This window comes from Saccostrea cucullata, unplaced genomic scaffold (genome assembly GCF_032062105.1).
Source record: "Saccostrea cucullata isolate Sc308-1 unplaced genomic scaffold, CSIRO_AGI_Scuc_v1 ctg176, whole genome shotgun sequence".
NCBI classification, from domain to species: Eukaryota; Metazoa; Mollusca; class Bivalvia; order Ostreida; family Ostreidae; genus Saccostrea; species Saccostrea cuccullata.
Window position 1 is genome coordinate 605,891 of NW_026939570.1, and position 17,008 is coordinate 622,898.

Genomic DNA, 17,008 nt, shown 5'->3' on the forward strand with positions numbered 1-17,008 from the left:
TATCTGAGAAGTAGAGGACAGTTTCAATTAGACAGTTTGTATTTGTGGACAAGGACGAGTTAGACAGAAGTAATGTGCCAGTAGTAGAAACTCTAATTATAACTAGGAAACTACATCAGGTAAGAAATACGCAGACATCGCTGAAAGTGGAAAGTAGGAATCTCTCTTGTTACTGCCAGGGATGTATCGGTAACTATCAATGCCAAAACAGTGAATATGTTGAGGAATGGACTGCGGCTGACCTGAAATGTATCCTTCAATTTCTGTCTTCAGTTACTGTTAATGAATGTCTAAACGTAAAAAATAATATGTTAAAAACAATTAATGAGTTTAATTTCTTACTCATTTTTCGACGTTAGTTTTATTATGCAAAACAGTCTCGTTTAAAGTAAGGGCTGGGTATTGGCCCGAGATTTCGTATTGCGATATATTGCGATATTTTCAACTGTATTGCGATATGTATTGCAATATCTTCAATGTCATAAAAATGGCATTTTCTTACTATATTTACATTGATTTACATGCAGAATGTACATAACATGATAAGTAACCAACACGGAAAAAATTTCTTATTGATTTCATTTAAGTTATGCTCTGAAATGTTCCCACAAAACAACTTCTGACTTACTGTTTGACTTAATAACAAACTTTCATAAGTTCATTTTTATATTTAATGACAAAATTCTTTAATGTAAGCATATTGCCAATATATCGATATTACAAAATCGTATTGCGATACAATATTTTTTGCCATTGTATTGCAATATATTGAAATATCGATATTATTGCACAGCCCTATAATTAAAGTCATCATTTCGTAAGGTCTATGGTCGATACAATGACCTTGTCAACAAATACAATTTATTATTGAGTCAAATGCTGACTGACGTTTTTCATACTAATTGTTAGTCCATTATTTATACGCTGAATTGACAACGGATTTTCCCGTTATTTCCCGATCATGACAAGGACACGGCGGGTGTGACCGGTCGGCAGGGGATGCTCACTCCTCCATGGCACCTGATCCCGCCTCTGACTGATGTTTTGGAAGTCCGTGTTTGCTCTGCACCTATTTTGTATTGTTTTATGGACTTTGATACTGAATACTGTTCGATATCTCCATATCCTTCATTTTCGGAAATTTATATAAAACATTCATTTAAACATTTTCTTGACGCAATAATAGCAAAGTTGCTCAAACCCAAGGCGTCAGAATGTGGACAATCAACAAGTTCTAGTCGAAGAAAACAGAGACGGGCTCGCATGAATTAACATAAACTCACATAAAGTATATCCTTATTGTATATTAGTTGGTTGTTTTTTTATGTCCCTGATTTTGGGATGCAATTAATTTATCATGGTGGATTATAAATTTAGATCTGTACTCATTTCGCAGTGGGAATTTTTTGAACCGACATTATATTTGTTAGGATCCACTCCTTACTGAGCGACTTTAGTGCAAAGGAGACTGTTTTATCTACTGCATCAGGTGGGTGACTATATACTTGAGTTGTTCATTACACAAACAAATGGTAAAGAAATAGCTGTAAAAAATTATATATATAATATAATGTGTCCCACCCCAAATCATGTCAAAAATTTGCTGAAAGTTCATGATTGTTAATTTTTAATCATAAGTTCGGCCATCAACAATATATGCTACATTTAGTCGTTGACATTTGACAACGAAAAGACATTAGAAAATTGATGTTTATGTATATATTTTGAAACTGTGTGGGTTGAATTGTTATAAATAATACAAATACAAAGTAAATAAAAAATATTGGTCAAAATCTAATTATATAATCAATTTTTTTCCAAGATGATAACCAAAAAAATAGAGACATGAAACGGCATTGTCCGTAGCCCTATTGCATACACAGAATTTATCCTTGTTTGGAAGTTAAATTGAAGTTTATTCTTGGTCGAAAACTATATTTTTCTTTTAGAACACCGATAAAATGTAAGTCTGACATACATTAAAAAGTTTTTGTTAACTTGTATTGTGAATTTTGAATATTTACGTTTTTGTTTCATTTCTTGAATTTAAAAAAAAACAAGTGCATAAACATGATTTTATATGCAGATGAAATTGTTCATTAAATATTAAATGACTCTTAGAATATAATTTTAACAATTAGTATTATTTAGAGTACGAGTTTTCTACTGTATCGGAGATACAGGGCGGGGCTTGAGGCGAGAGCGATAGCTCGAGCCGGGCCCCGCCCTGTATCTCCGATACAGTAGGAAACGAGTATTCTAAATGACTTGTGACATGACCTTTCTTATGACCTCACTAATTTACATGCGTATTTGGGTACATATCACTCAACCAATCAGATGATTTTGCAGAAAGCTGATTTAGTATCCCATTTAATCATTCGCAACTGAAATCCCGAGTGAGGTGGACGTGCAGGTATTTATCATTTTAAAATAGTTATTTAGGGGATGCATAATATAATTTGTTTTCCAAAAAAATTAAATTTAGATTTCATTACGTAGTGCTTTTTTTTTTCTCTATTCAGCTCTTGCTGATATTTTTTTAAAATTAAGCCTCGACTTAATTAATGCAAAACATTTTGATATATAAGAATTGTGCAGGAATATTTTTGAAACAAAAATGCTTCGGGGAAAACGTAATCTGAGAGAAATGTCCGACAATGTCCTCCTCCGGTCGTCATATACAAAATTGATATAAACAGATGAAAGGAATGGGGCCCACCTATATTTAACTTCATGTTTTTAATAAAATGTAGTGTAACCAAAGGGGATCCGAGTAATCACTGGAGCCCGCCCCCCCCCCCCCTCCCACCCTCCTTGATTTTTTTCTTTTTCACTTTCGTAAATGATTTTTGGTAAACTTGTATACATACGCTTTTTAATTTATCAATAAGTAACGATATCACGCACATAGTATATTGGTTGGATATAAATCTAACCCCACGAAATACGATTTTCCACTGATTTTTTTAGGGGGGGGTGTTCAAAGTATTCATTTGTGAACTGCCCCACTCCCTCTTTTCTTAAGTTTTTGAATCCGATTTTTGAGTAAATACTAACAGTGCTACATGTTTCATGCGAATTGAACGATTTTGTGTCTGTATGTACAGATACAGCTTTCCGTCATGGCTAAAAATAAACCGTACTGTATCGTTGATATTCTGCAGATACAGTACAGTTTCTGCTCATTTGCATACGAAACGCCCACAAAAAGTGTTCTGTATCGCAGTTACAGTATGCTTGACTTCAAAGGAAAACTCGCCGGGTCATGTCACAATGTACTTTTACAAGCAGTAATATACTTATGTTATATCATTTAAGGAAACATATCAGTATTATCAGATGTATAGTCCATAGCCCCCCCCCCCCTTTTTCAAAATTGTCAATCAAAAAATATCTGAAAAAATCTTCCGTCTAATGCTATCAAATTTTGAAATTTCCATCTCTGTATGTATTGTTTTAAGAAAATTGAAAGCACTTAACTCTATTTCACCTCGATAATTTAAATATTAAACGTAGAATACTTTAACAGTTTTTGCATTTTATCTTTGTTCTTTGCATACTGCGTCATTTGAACTTACATGAGTTACTATAACAATATTTGTTTTCTTTATTAGTTTAAACCAAATAGTTTGAAGAGTTTATACTTGAATTATGTATTTCTTAATTCAATTTATTAAATTTATATGTTATGCTTGTATATGTATAGTCCATAGCCTGCTTTGAAAGGTATTACATCAAGACTGAAATATTTACAACTCCTTGACAGAAATTTCAGGTTATTTGCTAGCTGCAGAACTGTAGCTCTTCGAAAAAAATATATTGACAGACCAGAGAGCTAAAATGCCACCCATTGAAAAAACTATATTTATTGCGAACAAAAAAGTGCGCTGTTTCTCCATTTATTTCTCCATGTGTTCAAACTGTCATCTCAAAATAATACGAACCGTGTATTCCTAACATATTCTTTCACTGTTCCCACAACAAATCATTCCTTATAATTTTTGTTTATATCCATCCTGGAGCTGAAATTGAGAACATCGAAAATTTCGTCTATTTATACTGCCATTTTGGTACAGATATCAACTACGAGAGAACTTGATAGAGGAGCAAGGAATGTTTTTAAATCTAGCCTTTTTGCAATTGAGGTTAGAATTTGGAAGAATTAATCCAGAATAGGGCGCATTTTCGCAATAAATATACAGTTTTTTCAATGGGTGGCACTGCAGCTCTCCGGTCTGTCAATATTTTTTTTTTTCAGAGAGCTACAGTTCTGAGCTAGTTATTTGCCAAAAGGCTGTACTTTGACATAGAATACATTTTTTTTTTTTATAGAATTCAATCAGCTTCATTTTTTTCCAAAATATGGGCACCAGATCTCGGCCAAGCTGATGATAAAAAAATTAAATACAATGTATTTGTAGATTACTGCTTGTTGCGTTTCTTTTGCGCATCAGTATATGAAGAAACGTATTTTGATAAAGTTATTTCTCAACTCAAACATAATTTTTTTTTCACACTGTGCAAAAATATTTTACGGATTACCACTAAGATATGTACGCATATAAATTGCATTCATGTACTTTTATTTGTTATCTTGCATTTTTCATATGATCTTAATTAAATTCTTTTTTAAGAGATAAATATTATGAAATGATTGTATGTTTTTGTTATGTCTTACAAAGATAAAAAATTTGGTATGTCAAGAGTTTTGTCATAAAAAAGTACGTGATACCATCAGATCTCGGTCGGCACACCTGTTACAAAATGTCAATAACAATCTGCCTTGACCTTCACACTTACCTACTGACAAAAACTACAAAGCATTAAAACTCGGATTTAATTTCATAAACAGAGTGTTAATAAGAAATATCAATTACATCATGGATCACAACATGCATTCCCTGTTAGAGTACCGTATTGTGTTTTTAGTTCTTATAATCGTGTTGATGGCTTCCCACAGTATAGTGAATTCCATCTCGTGTGGCAGGATCACACGGCTAACCTACATGTACTTGTAGATGAAAAGAGAGCAGTATGCGTGAATCTTTCTTTTCCATCCTCTATACTCCCTCTACACGGGGTATATTTATTACCACTACATTTTCAAAATTATCATTGCATGCTCATACCGCTACACAAAGTACAATTACCGCAACATTACAGCTACATTGTCTCTTTCGTTAGCCAGCGACTAATCCATGTACGGATTGATATTAAGTACAATTCAAAATGTAGTGGAAATGAATTGTAATCACAATTGCCTTATTGATAAAATTTAGCAGTAATCACTTTTCCAATCCCTAAATTCTTTTTCCCTAGAACTTTAATGTTGGCTGTTGTCATTTCCAACTTTCCAACTCCCATTCCATCTATGCAAAGACCACTGTCTTTCAATGCTATGTACAGAACCAACTGATGGTGCAGAAGATGAAGACACATGCAGATGCTTTTTATAAAGCAACAAATTTACAAAACACCACAGCACGATGTCCTTTTCGAAATGGGAGACCAAAATACAAAAGTTGGAAATGACAAAAGCCAACATAAAAGATCTATGATAAAAGAATTTTGGGATTGGAACAGTTAAATGGAATTTTGGAAAAACTGGCAAATTACTTATCAAAAGAATTGACAGAAAGTTACACAATATCTTATGACAAGAACAGGCATGATTTAGAAAACGGAAAGGCTACATTGACCAAATATTCACTCTGAAAATCATCATGTTAGCAATCGATGCACGAAAAACACCACACGATATAAACTCTATAGATTTCAAATAAACCTGTGATAGTATTTATAGAGACACACTTTGGAAAATTTTAAAAGCATTCGAGTGCCAGAAAAAAAAAAACAACCCTCATCAAGTGCTTCTCTACACAGTTTGAATGTTCAGTCATATACTCAATGACACAGATACAGACTGTTTTTCAGTCAACTTTGGGGCCAGACAGGAATGCCACAGGCACCTGACGTTACTTTTTTTCTTTTAATAAAAAAAATATACCCTTACCTTATAATAAACCCCTTGGTTCATTATAAGGTAAGAGTACATTTTTTTTATTAAAAGAAAAATAAGTAACGTCAGGTGCCTGTGAGGAATGCATCATTTCTCCAATCTTATTCTTGTTATTGATTGGGTTATGAATAAAACAATAGGTGATTGTAAACGAGGTATAACATGGTCCATTTTCTCCACCTTACAGGAACTCGAATTTGCTGATGATATCCTCTTCTGTCATCTCAACAAGATCATGTGTAAGTAAAATCGCAAAGATCCAGCCACTATGTTAGTCAAATTGGTCTGAAACTCAAACCAAGAAAACTGAAGTTCAACACATCTTACCCTAGGTCATTGTTTGAACGTCAATTTACACTACATGGGGATGCTAACATATAAATACGACTAATATTGGGTGCATGGAGGATAAGATTTTCAAAAATTTTCCTATCCTATAAATTCCCAAGTAAATCTCAGATTGCTCATGGTGGCTTAACCCTACCCCTATGCTTCTTTATATATACCAGTATAACTAATCATGGATTTGCTGTTCTTGAGAAGTTTTAAGAGATAGTCCTGGGTATCTTCATGTACAACTTTGTTCATTCATAGTTTTCCATCTACCCTGTAAGTCAACACTTGAATAAATCGGAATCTTATGTCAGGAAGCTTCTGAAGTATTTTGATTATACACTATTCAGAGACTCACAGTTAAAATTAATATGCTTAAAATAATTTCATGAAATATTAATGTTATTCATTTCTAAACTTCATAGAATTAAAGAATAATTCTGAACATTCATTGCATTATCATACACATTTATGACATTTACTTGTTTATAAAATCTATATTAAGCTCCAATTTCATTTCAAAAATATCTGCTATCAACCATACTGTGTATCTTGTTTATTGAAGGTAAAACATTGAAACTTTAATGGGAGAAGAATACTAAACTGCTATGAGCAAACACAAATTAAAGCAGATCAGTTGTCAAACATTTATTTGCCGATACAGACTGCCTCTGTTTATAGGCAGATCATGATGAATGAAGTCACATAAACACTGGATGTTTCACATTGTCTAGTTATATGTCATGTATCTGGGAGTGGAACTAAACTTAGCATATGCCTTAATCACTTTGTTCACAGCTTCTAAAAAGTCTTTTTCTGTGGCCATTTTCCTTCTAGCTCTGATGGCAAACATACCAGCTTCAGTGCAAACACTGCGGATTTCAGCTCCTGTAAATTACAGTTTTATCAGTCATTACAAGCATCATAACAATTCCTATCTAACAAAGTACCCCTTTTTCGTTTGTAATTAATGTACAAACAGATGCCGGAAATTTTTAAATCAGCTGAGCTAAAAATTGTAAGCGTGTCTACTACATTAAACCAGATAAATAAAAAATACTCCAAAATACCATCCATTTTAAAAGCAAGTTACTATTCATCAAATGTTGTAAATGTTAATACCATGATATTTTTATAACGTACCTGTGCTGTTAGGACAAAGTCTAGCAAGCAGTTCATATCTGATGTCTTTTTCTACACTCATAGACCTGGCATGGATCTTAAATATGTGAGATCTTCCCTATAAAGGAAAACTGACATAAATATTTTCTCGTTTTTTGCAAACAAAAAAAGAATATACATCTTTATAACCTCAACCTGCAAACATAAAATTTTAAGGGGAAAAAACGATATAACCCGCGATCTTTTGATCTGGGTGCATAAAAAAGATGGATATCTCAGAAATATTTAGTACAGTCTGCACTAACATTTATCTGTAGCACAAGTCCATTTTATTTATATTTGATTCTACCTCTAGATCTGGGAGATAAAGATTTATTATTAAATTCTGTTCTACCTCTAGATCTGGGAGGCCGAATTCTATTTTCCTGTCCAGACGCCCTGGTCTCATAAGTGCAGGGTCTAAGGTGTCTGGTCTGTTGGTTGCCATGAGAACCTTGATGTTACCTCGGGGGTCAAAACCATCAAGCTGGTTGATCAACTCCAGCATCGTCCTCTGGACTTCATTGTCACCGCCAGCTCCATCATCAAAACGGGCACCTGTCCCAAAAAATAACATCATGTGACACTATATACAGAAACTTTATACAATTAACTCCCTTAGCAAATGAATTTCAGTAATAGAATTAAATTTTCATGTCTTAAATTTTGTTTTTCAACACTTCATATATTTGTGTATAATACTTGTAGCCATTAAGGTTGAGATAAAGAAAAATAAGAATATGATTTACAGTAAATTATTTTTTTACGACCATACCTCCAACAGCATCTATTTCATCAAAGAAAATAATACAAGCTTTTTTGTTTCTGGCCATCTCAAACAGTTCACGAACCATTCTGGCACCCTAAAATACAAGCATTAACATTAACGTACATTTAAAATCTCAGCTTCTGCCTTACAAGTTTGAAATTTTGAGGTGTCAAGTCTAATCATCTATCTTACCTCTCCGACATATTTCTGCACAAGTTCTGAACCGATGACTCGGATAAAGCAGGCGTCAGTACGGTTGGCCACGGCTCGTGCACACAATGTTTTACCTGTCCCTGGTGGTCCAAATAACAACACACCCTTAGGAGGCTCAATTCCCAAGTTAACAAAACGTTCAGGCTAAAAAAAAGTAAACAAGCATGGGATACTAGTATCTATGTCATCTTCAAAGATTAAGCACCTCTACCCCAATCCATTCCAACCATACTCTCTCACTGGATCTGCTCTGAACTCAAGATTGAACATTTTGACCTTCAAATCTACAAAATTTCATAATTCTGAGGAAAGATCACAACCCTTGGTATTGAGAATACACTCTAAAAAGTTTATGCTTGGCATGATAGTGGGATTGCCACTACATCTTGTTACTCTATTACTTTTTTGGGGTTACTTACATGACATAATGGGGTTTCCACCACTTTTTGTTACTCTGATATTACTGTTTTTGGGTTAGAGTGTAACTTACATGAAGTATTGGGGTTTCCACCACTTTTTGTTACTCTGATATATATTACTATTTTTGGGTTACGGTGCAACTTACATATAGTAATGGGGTTTCCACCATTTGCTGTTACTATTTTGGGGTTATGGCGTGACTTACATGAAGTAATGGGGTTTCCACCACTTCCTATTACTATTTTGGGGTTATGGTGTGACTTACATGAAGTAATGGGGTTTCCACCACTTCCTATTACTATTTTGGGGTTATGGTGTGACTTACATGAAGTAATGGGGTTTCCACCATTTCCTATTACTATTTCTGGGTTATGGTGTGACTTACATGAAGTAATGGGGTTTCCACCATTTCCTATTACTATTTTGGGGTTATGGTGTGACTTACATGAAGTAATGGGGTTTCCACCACTTCCTGTTACTATTTTTGGGTTATGGTGTGACTTACATGAAGTAATGGGGTTTCCACCACTTCCCTCAGCTTGTCTATCTGCTCCTTACACCCTCCCACATCACTGTATGTCACGTCAGGCTTCTCCTCCACCTGCATCATTGTCACAGAGGGGTCAATCTTTGGGGGCAGAGGAATGTGGATCTGATATTTGTTCCTGTCCACACTGTAAGGAAATAGTGTTAGAAGATTCAGATACTTGTTGGATAAATTAGTTACTTGAATTTGATGATTATTTTACATAAGAAAACACCATGTCACAATCTACTTGAGGATTATTTTATCAAGGAAAATTCTACATCAAACAAATACAAGAAATTCCACAGTTGTAAAAGAAATTTTTTTGTAACTAAATATGAACTGTGTCCCTACCCCACCCTCATCCCTTCCTCTATGTCCGTGGGCGCCACCTGGTCCCCCAGATCTACCACAAACTTGGCAAACTGCTTCACATTGATGATGTATTTGGGGTCGTCTGAGTCAGCATTAATGATCTTTGTACACCTGGCTACCTGTAATGGCTGTTCACCTGTAAGTAAAAGGCGGAAAACATACTTCATTAGGAAATAAAATGAGATTTTCAATATGATAAGAAAGCAACTTTTAAAACATCTCTATCTTCTGGTGATAAATTTGAAGTATTGATCTTACTTTGAAGTGTCTGTTTGTCTGCAGCTAAATCCCAGAGAGCAGGTGGGGCTAGTCCTGTGTCTGACTCCTTGATTCCTACAATGTACGAAATATTAAAACTTAACTATAGGTATACTACAAGTTTGATTGTATTTATAGATGTAATTCATAAAGCATATTGTAACCATGATATTTTTACGAACTTCAATTTTTGCAGATTCTAAAGAATGAAACTGTCCCATAGGCTAGGAAAGTTAATCAACCTTTTCCTTGAGGTTCAAAGTAATCAATCCTATCTTTTTAACACTGTATTTACATAAATGTATTTGTAATGATACATTTCCTTTTTTTCCAATATTTACATTTAACACCTAAATCTTGCTTGAAGCTTGTGTGTGAGTAAGTATTTTTTCAATGAAACTGTACATAAATGTTAAGTTTATTTAAAATTCCAGGCATTTCTATCATAATCTACTTGCTGCTATATATTTATCTATAAAGAATGTTTAAATTTTGTTTAGCTGTAATTGTATGTGTTCAGAAGTAAATAATAATTGAACATATCAAACCCCTCTAATTATAGACTTGTAACAGAACATGATGCTGTTGTTAAGAAATGCTGTATACCTGCTAATTCATTGACCTTTTTGACCCCATTTTGGATATCTTCCTCCACACTTTTTATGGCTTTACTATACTGGCCAACTCCCTTTTGGACAAAAAAAAAATACATGTATATAAAAATCTACAGACACATTAATTGTGCATAATTGATGCATAATTTCACTTTTGGGCCAACAAAAGATGAAGACTGTTTGAAACATTTGGGAAAATAAATGCATTTGATTGTATCCAGTACCTTATTAAAGAATCCTACAGAATATGACATTGTGATAATAGCAAGTGCAGCGACCTCAATAGACTAACGTGTAAGAAAGAGGAAATTTGGAATGAAATCTGTACATTTTTGTGTGAAACCTTCCCAGAATTCCTTCGCTCCCAAGGTTCAATGCGAATTTATTTTCAAACATACAAAGGACCAATTGTTCCTTACCTGGATATGTTTACTTTTCTTTATTTCCACAAAGCTTAAAAGTCACAGAAAATATTTTCATCTACTCTACAACCTATTTCATTATAAAAATATTGCACCAGACTTGAAGTCTCGTTTAACCAGCCACTTGGATGTCTCCGTAAATTCTGAAGTCAGGTGACATCACAGTCTGCATTTGTTCAGGCCGACTGACATTCAACAATTCAACTGTAAGCTATGTATAGTTCTGAGCTCACCCCAACGGTCACACCGTAAAACATATTTAGGATTAATAACGGTGCAGCGAAGCGAGCTCAATTGACTTACGTATAAGAACAGAGGAAATTCGGAATGAAATCTGTACATACGTCAGGCAAATTTTTATGTGAAACATTCCCAGAATTCCTTTACTACCCAATGTCCTTTGCGCGAATAAAGAAATAAATAATAACGTAAAGCATAAAAGGCTTTCAGTTTGTGGAAATCTTTCAAAGCAACAAAAAATACCTCTGCAATGTTTTTCGACCAAAATTGCACTAGGTCTTTAGTTTCGGCCAGACGCTCGGCTGTCCCCATAAGCTCTGACGAGCTCCGTGACGTCGTGTGACGTCACAGCTAGCCGAGATGTCTTGTGCGGTTTGATATTTGAAGTGCCTGATCAATTTTTCAAGTTTTTTGAATGGTACAACTGCGCTCACCCCAACGGTCACACCGTAAAACATATTACTCTACTCATATTTTTTCCCACCAGGTCATAATTCATAGGACAGCAGATTCATGTTATTTTACTTACATATGTTTTTAGTAAGGCAATATCCCCTTCGTCCAATGCTAAAAAAAAAATTCAGGGTTTTTAGGCAACTTGGCTTTACTCCTGTTAGTTATTTATGGATAACTCAATTATAATACAATCCTTGGTGCGTAATGGTCATTGAGATATTGGCCTTTAAAATAGTTCACTTTCAGATTTAAAGAGATAATATGTTAACTTACTTAATGAAAAATATTTATCACAAACTAATTCAAAACAACTGAGAAAATTCTGTCGAGTCTTTCTGGTCTGTAGAAATTAAATAAACGCGACAGTACTTTTTTCATGGATACGTATATTTTACCTTGAATTGGCTTTTCATCTTCTTTGTCCTCTTTTGTTTTTCTCTGGTCTGCCCCCAAATGATCTGGCATTGTCTAAAAAAATAAATACCAGAATCTGAAAAAATGTTAACTCACTACAGAACTCTTTTGTACTAAAGATAGAAATGGCATAATGCAAGATAAATCGTTTTCTTTTTATTCTATTTTAAATTTTTCGTTCAAATTGGTCAATCAATAATTATCTGGCATTTTTATGTTTTATTAATCTTGAAATGAAAATGATATAATAATTTCTATCAAATTAGTATTTTAAAACATAGTATTTACTCTTTTTGTTTGAATTTTTGTACTGATTTCAATTAAGATATTCTTTTTTGTTGAATGTTTCCTCTCTATGTAAATCTTTCGCCAAGAAAATTTATTCTTGTGTTTTTTCAAACCTTAACATGTTAATTTACATCGAAAGTAAAGCTTTTCCGGTGAGTTTTTCTAAAATACATAATATAGACAAGGAAATTATATTTTACTTTTCATTACTTTTCTTGTCTCAGTTTAATATGATTTTGTCTAAGTTAATTTCTCTCAAAATACAAATTGACAGATAATGAAAATCTGTCTATTTTTATAAAAAAATAGTTCAGAATATATATACAGGCACTAAAATTTACTTTTCTTGTGTAGTCACATATGTTGTACTTTAAAAAACACTCTAAAAAAAAAATTATTAACAAATCACAGCCAGAACAAATTATATTAATTTTGCATAAAGAACAAATTTAATGTATCTGTTTGGAAACTATTGATTTTGACAGTTCAGAATTTTATATATACAGGTATAATATTTTTATGTGTACCGTTGGGGCTAGCGAAAGTTTACCATCAAATATCAACATAAATTGATTATATCCTACAAACATCAAGCCACATATTCTGACTAGCTGTGATGTCAAAATACGATATTTTGCCTTTCTTATCAGAGAGCTGTATTGTTGACCTTACGAACCGACAGCAAAATATTTGAGTGAATCGTTTGGTTAAAAAAAAATATAGAACTATTGCAATTTTGGTTGAAATCATTGTAGATGTTATTTTTTGTTTCTTTGAAAATTTCATATATATATACTTTTCTTTATATGCTATATATGAAATTATATATTTGCGTAAAGGACATTTTAGTGCAGGAATTCTGGGAATGTTTCACAGAGAAAAGACGTTGTACCATCAAAAATATGGTTCTAATAGCTAGTCTTGATCAGCCACTATTAAACATGTTAAACATAAAAATGTCTTAATCATAATACATCATAATTTTTTTCAGCACCGAACATTTTTGTTGTTGTAAATTTCAATGACAAGATTGCTTAATTTCCGAGCCCGGATGCTGCACAAGTTATTTGAGATTCTACACACAAGATCACCTTGGTTAGTTCAGATTCGCTACGAAGGGGCAGTTAAATTCTATCTCTAGGGATGCAATATTTTTGAAAAACATATGTAGAGATTATGATATTCTGACAACTCTGTAAATTAAGATGAACTTTGTCAAAGAAATTCTATGTATAATTATTATATTTTTCCTCATTATCAAATGAAAATAAAAGAAGAAATGTTTTTCTCAAGTAGTTAATATCATGTAAATTACATTATACATATGTACCAGTCATAATACAGAGTATTTGTTTATTGAGAACTAACAAACAAAAATTTTATATCTACACTCTTCTCCATGGCATGCATCTCAATTTTAAATTTGTTAAAAAAAACCTTCTTAAATTGGGTTTTCTTTTTCAATGAATTGCCAAAAATTTTTTTCAGTCTGTAACATTGTTGTTGTTGTAAATTGAAATACAATATGTAATTTAATATTCTATTTCTATAAGAAATATTAAACACTAAATACTTATCACCATGTTCCATGGAATTTCAGTCAATTTGTCTGATTATACAGGGATGTTGGTCTACAGTAAACCTGAGATTCTTGAATTAGTACTTTAAACAACCGAACTTCAAGGCCCCACTGTCCGACAAGGAAATGTCAAAGCATTCACACATGAGATTTTATACTGAAAGACTTTCAATAATATATATATAACTTTTTTACAAACTGTAAATGTAGTAGAGTAAGTCTTGAAAAAATTTAAATTTGATTGAATAAAAGAAGTTATGCAAACCCAAACTATGATAACACACTGTAAATTAAGCAGTTTCATTGGCATTGCTAAGCAATTTTGAGCAAGTAAGCAAAAAAAAAAAAAAAAAAGAAAGAAAAGAAATGTCCATTTTCCGAACTAATATTCAAAAATTTTAAACCTATACTGCATTGTGTCCATGGCACTTTATCTTGTCTGGCCTGTTGTAAGTCTATCTACCACCTATAAAAAATGCACCCCCTGACCACGGTTCTGACGCCTGGTATAACAAGTTTGGACAATTTCCTTTTTTTTTTTCTTGTCAAGGTGCTTTCCCTGGGTACTTTACTATTTATTTTTGCTACGTCACTGTTCTCTCGTCTGAAAAATACAACTCTATTAAAGTTAATGTTGGAAATAAACTCATAATTGATATAAAAATGTTATATTTTGATACTGTTAACCCTCATAAATTGGGTTGTTTTTCAGTGAATGTCTGAACTTCATTTCACGAAAGATAGTAACTGCTCATGTGCGTGATTCTAGGGACATGGGCAAAGGAGTGAGGAGCGTAAATATTTAATCCATCCAAAAAGTATTTTTCCAATAATAACACACAGTCTAAAAATAAAAATTCCAGAAATTCCCAGAAATTTCTTGACGAGCATAAAAAAACACAAACGTCAAAATCCTATTTCGTAGGGAGAAATGCTTTAGTATATACATTTTTAAACCTTGTAAATTCAGGGGTTTTAACACCCCAAATGCACTGGCGAAGTAAACTATCATGCATCCAGACATCTAGAAATTGTCTTATTTTCAGCGTTAATATATTTTATATTACAAATAGCACTTAATTTTCAATATGGAATTTATATCTTTACGTCGTATTTGTGATCAGCCAGAAGACTAAAAAAAATTATGCAAAGAACTGAAAAATCATGGGATACTTTTTTTCTGTACATGACTTTTAATATATATAAACTGACTATTAGTACTGCAATAAAAAGGGTTGGGGGCAACAAGTGTTTCGCTGAACTTTTCCAGTAGTAAAAATTTTAGGAAAATGTTTCGTGGCTACCGGCGAAACTTTCCCCATAGGAGGTCGTCCACCCGGAAGTCAGTATATATATTGAGACTTTGGTGGTTTGATTGTACATTGTATAATGCCCCTTGAATTTTTTCAAAAGGAGAAGCCACATCTTGCCGGTGGAGAGCTGCAAATTTGTCCTATATACTTGGCACTTATAGCCATTGAGCAGTGATCTTTTTTCGTGCCAGCACCTTCTGCGACACGGGACCTCGGATAACAAGGTCTAGATCTCACCCGATGGATTGAACTCCACGTCCTTCAGTGGAATTCTTACCCACGACGTATTGATCGACTCCTTAAGTACTACTATACTTCGTGACTCTAGATGCCGTAACCACAGTGCCACGCGGGCGACTTAACCCAGGGGGAGGCGGGGGGGGGGGGGGGTCATTATCCATATGTACTATTGAAGATTATCTATGTTTAAATATTGGTTAAAATGATTTAATTATAAAGCACTTTTAAAATGATATTTAAATATTAATTCATACATGTATCATGTGTATAGGACGGAGAACTTTTCTTCAAAAACTGAAAACGTTCGTATATATAAACATCGTTTTACGATTAAAAAAAATATTCGGGGGAGGGGTTGCTATGAAGTGGGGGGCGAATTGCTATATATAGCGAGATTTCCCACGGAAGACTAGCTATACCCAGGGGAAGTCCCACTGTATAGTCTTCCGAAGGAAGCATCACTATGTAGTCAGTCTTCCAAGGGAAATCTTACCATCTAGCGAGACTTCCGAGGGAAGGCATGTATCGGGTACATACCTGGACTTTTAACAAACATCGTTCATTTGAAAATTTAAGTTGATTGATAAAGTATTAAGGCAGAAAATTGGGAAAAAAAACTCGAATAACCCCGGCCCGGTTTGCTTACCTAATTTTACCAACACTCTTAGCGAACACCCCTGCCACCTAGCGTTATAATGCGGCACTAAATTAGGACAACTCGTATTCGTCTTCATTGAATATGCTTCATTGTTAGCGTGATTGAGTTAACGTTCGTAATAGAGATAATCATTTAAGATACTGTATCAATTTAAAAGAAAATAAAATGACTTAACAAGAATAAAGAAACATTAAGGACGAAATGAAGAAGGATAAAAGTCAAAGTGAAATGTAATAAAGACGAATATGAAAACAATAAAGTGACATACAGTTACAATAATAACAAAGCATAAAGAAGTAGGCAGAATAAGAATAAAAGCAAGATACATAGACTTCTGGCGGTAATTCCCTTCCATACAATTGCTATATGCAAGACGGTCGTGTAGATAGATTTTACTTAATATCTATGCAACGGTCGTGTATATATCTCATTACTTTGCAATAGCTATTTGCACGACGGTCGTGTAAATAGATTTTCCATATAGTGTGCACGACGGTCGTGTATATATCATCGGCCATATTTTACCTTGAATTGGCTTTTCATCTTCTTTGTCCTCTTTTGTTTTTCTCTGGTCTGCCCCCAAATGATCTGGCATTGTCTAAAAAATAAATACCAGAGTCTGAAAGTGAAAAAATGTTAACTCACTACAGAACTCTTTTGTACTAAAGATAGAAATGGCATAATGCAAGATAAATCGTTTTCTTTTT

At 33.5% G+C, this 17,008-nt stretch overlaps 1 protein-coding gene across 2 annotated transcripts; it reads right to left on the bottom strand.

Annotated features, from left to right (window-relative positions):
* Positions 1-6,988: 6,988 nt before the first annotated feature.
* Positions 6,989-16,955, bottom strand: LOC134253294 (26S proteasome regulatory subunit 7). 2 transcript variants are annotated; one of them, XM_062735810.1, is made up of 11 exons: positions 16,827-16,955; positions 11,883-11,920; positions 10,684-10,765; positions 10,078-10,152; positions 9,799-9,955; positions 9,424-9,592; positions 8,478-8,642; positions 8,292-8,379; positions 7,872-8,074; positions 7,499-7,595; positions 6,989-7,243 (listed from the first exon to the last, which is right to left on the bottom strand). In XM_062735810.1, exons 1-11 carry the CDS (start codon positions 16,894-16,896, stop codon positions 7,086-7,088), a joined length of 1,302 nt encoding a protein of 433 aa, XP_062591794.1. In that variant the 5' UTR covers positions 16,897-16,955; the 3' UTR covers positions 6,989-7,085. The 2 variants fall into 2 exon arrangements, with proteins under 2 accessions (XP_062591794.1, XP_062591793.1); XM_062735809.1 differs by lacking the exon at positions 16,827-16,955 and adding an exon at positions 12,205-12,339.
* Positions 16,956-17,008: the final 53 nt, after the last annotated feature.

Excerpts from the sequence above, each read along its gene's own strand:
- LOC134253294 (XM_062735810.1), bottom strand. The coding sequence starts at position 16,896 with ATGCCAGATCATTTGGGGGCAGACCAGAGAAAAACAAAAGAGGACAAA. Across the intron at positions 8,643-9,423 it reads TGGAAACCCCATTACTTCAT|CCTGAACGTTTTGTTAACTT; the intron begins GTAAGTCACACC and ends ACTTTTTTTTAG. Across the intron at positions 8,075-8,291 it reads TGAAATAGATGCTGTTGGAG|GTGCCCGTTTTGATGATGGA; the intron begins GTATGGTCGTAA and ends TTTTTGGGACAG.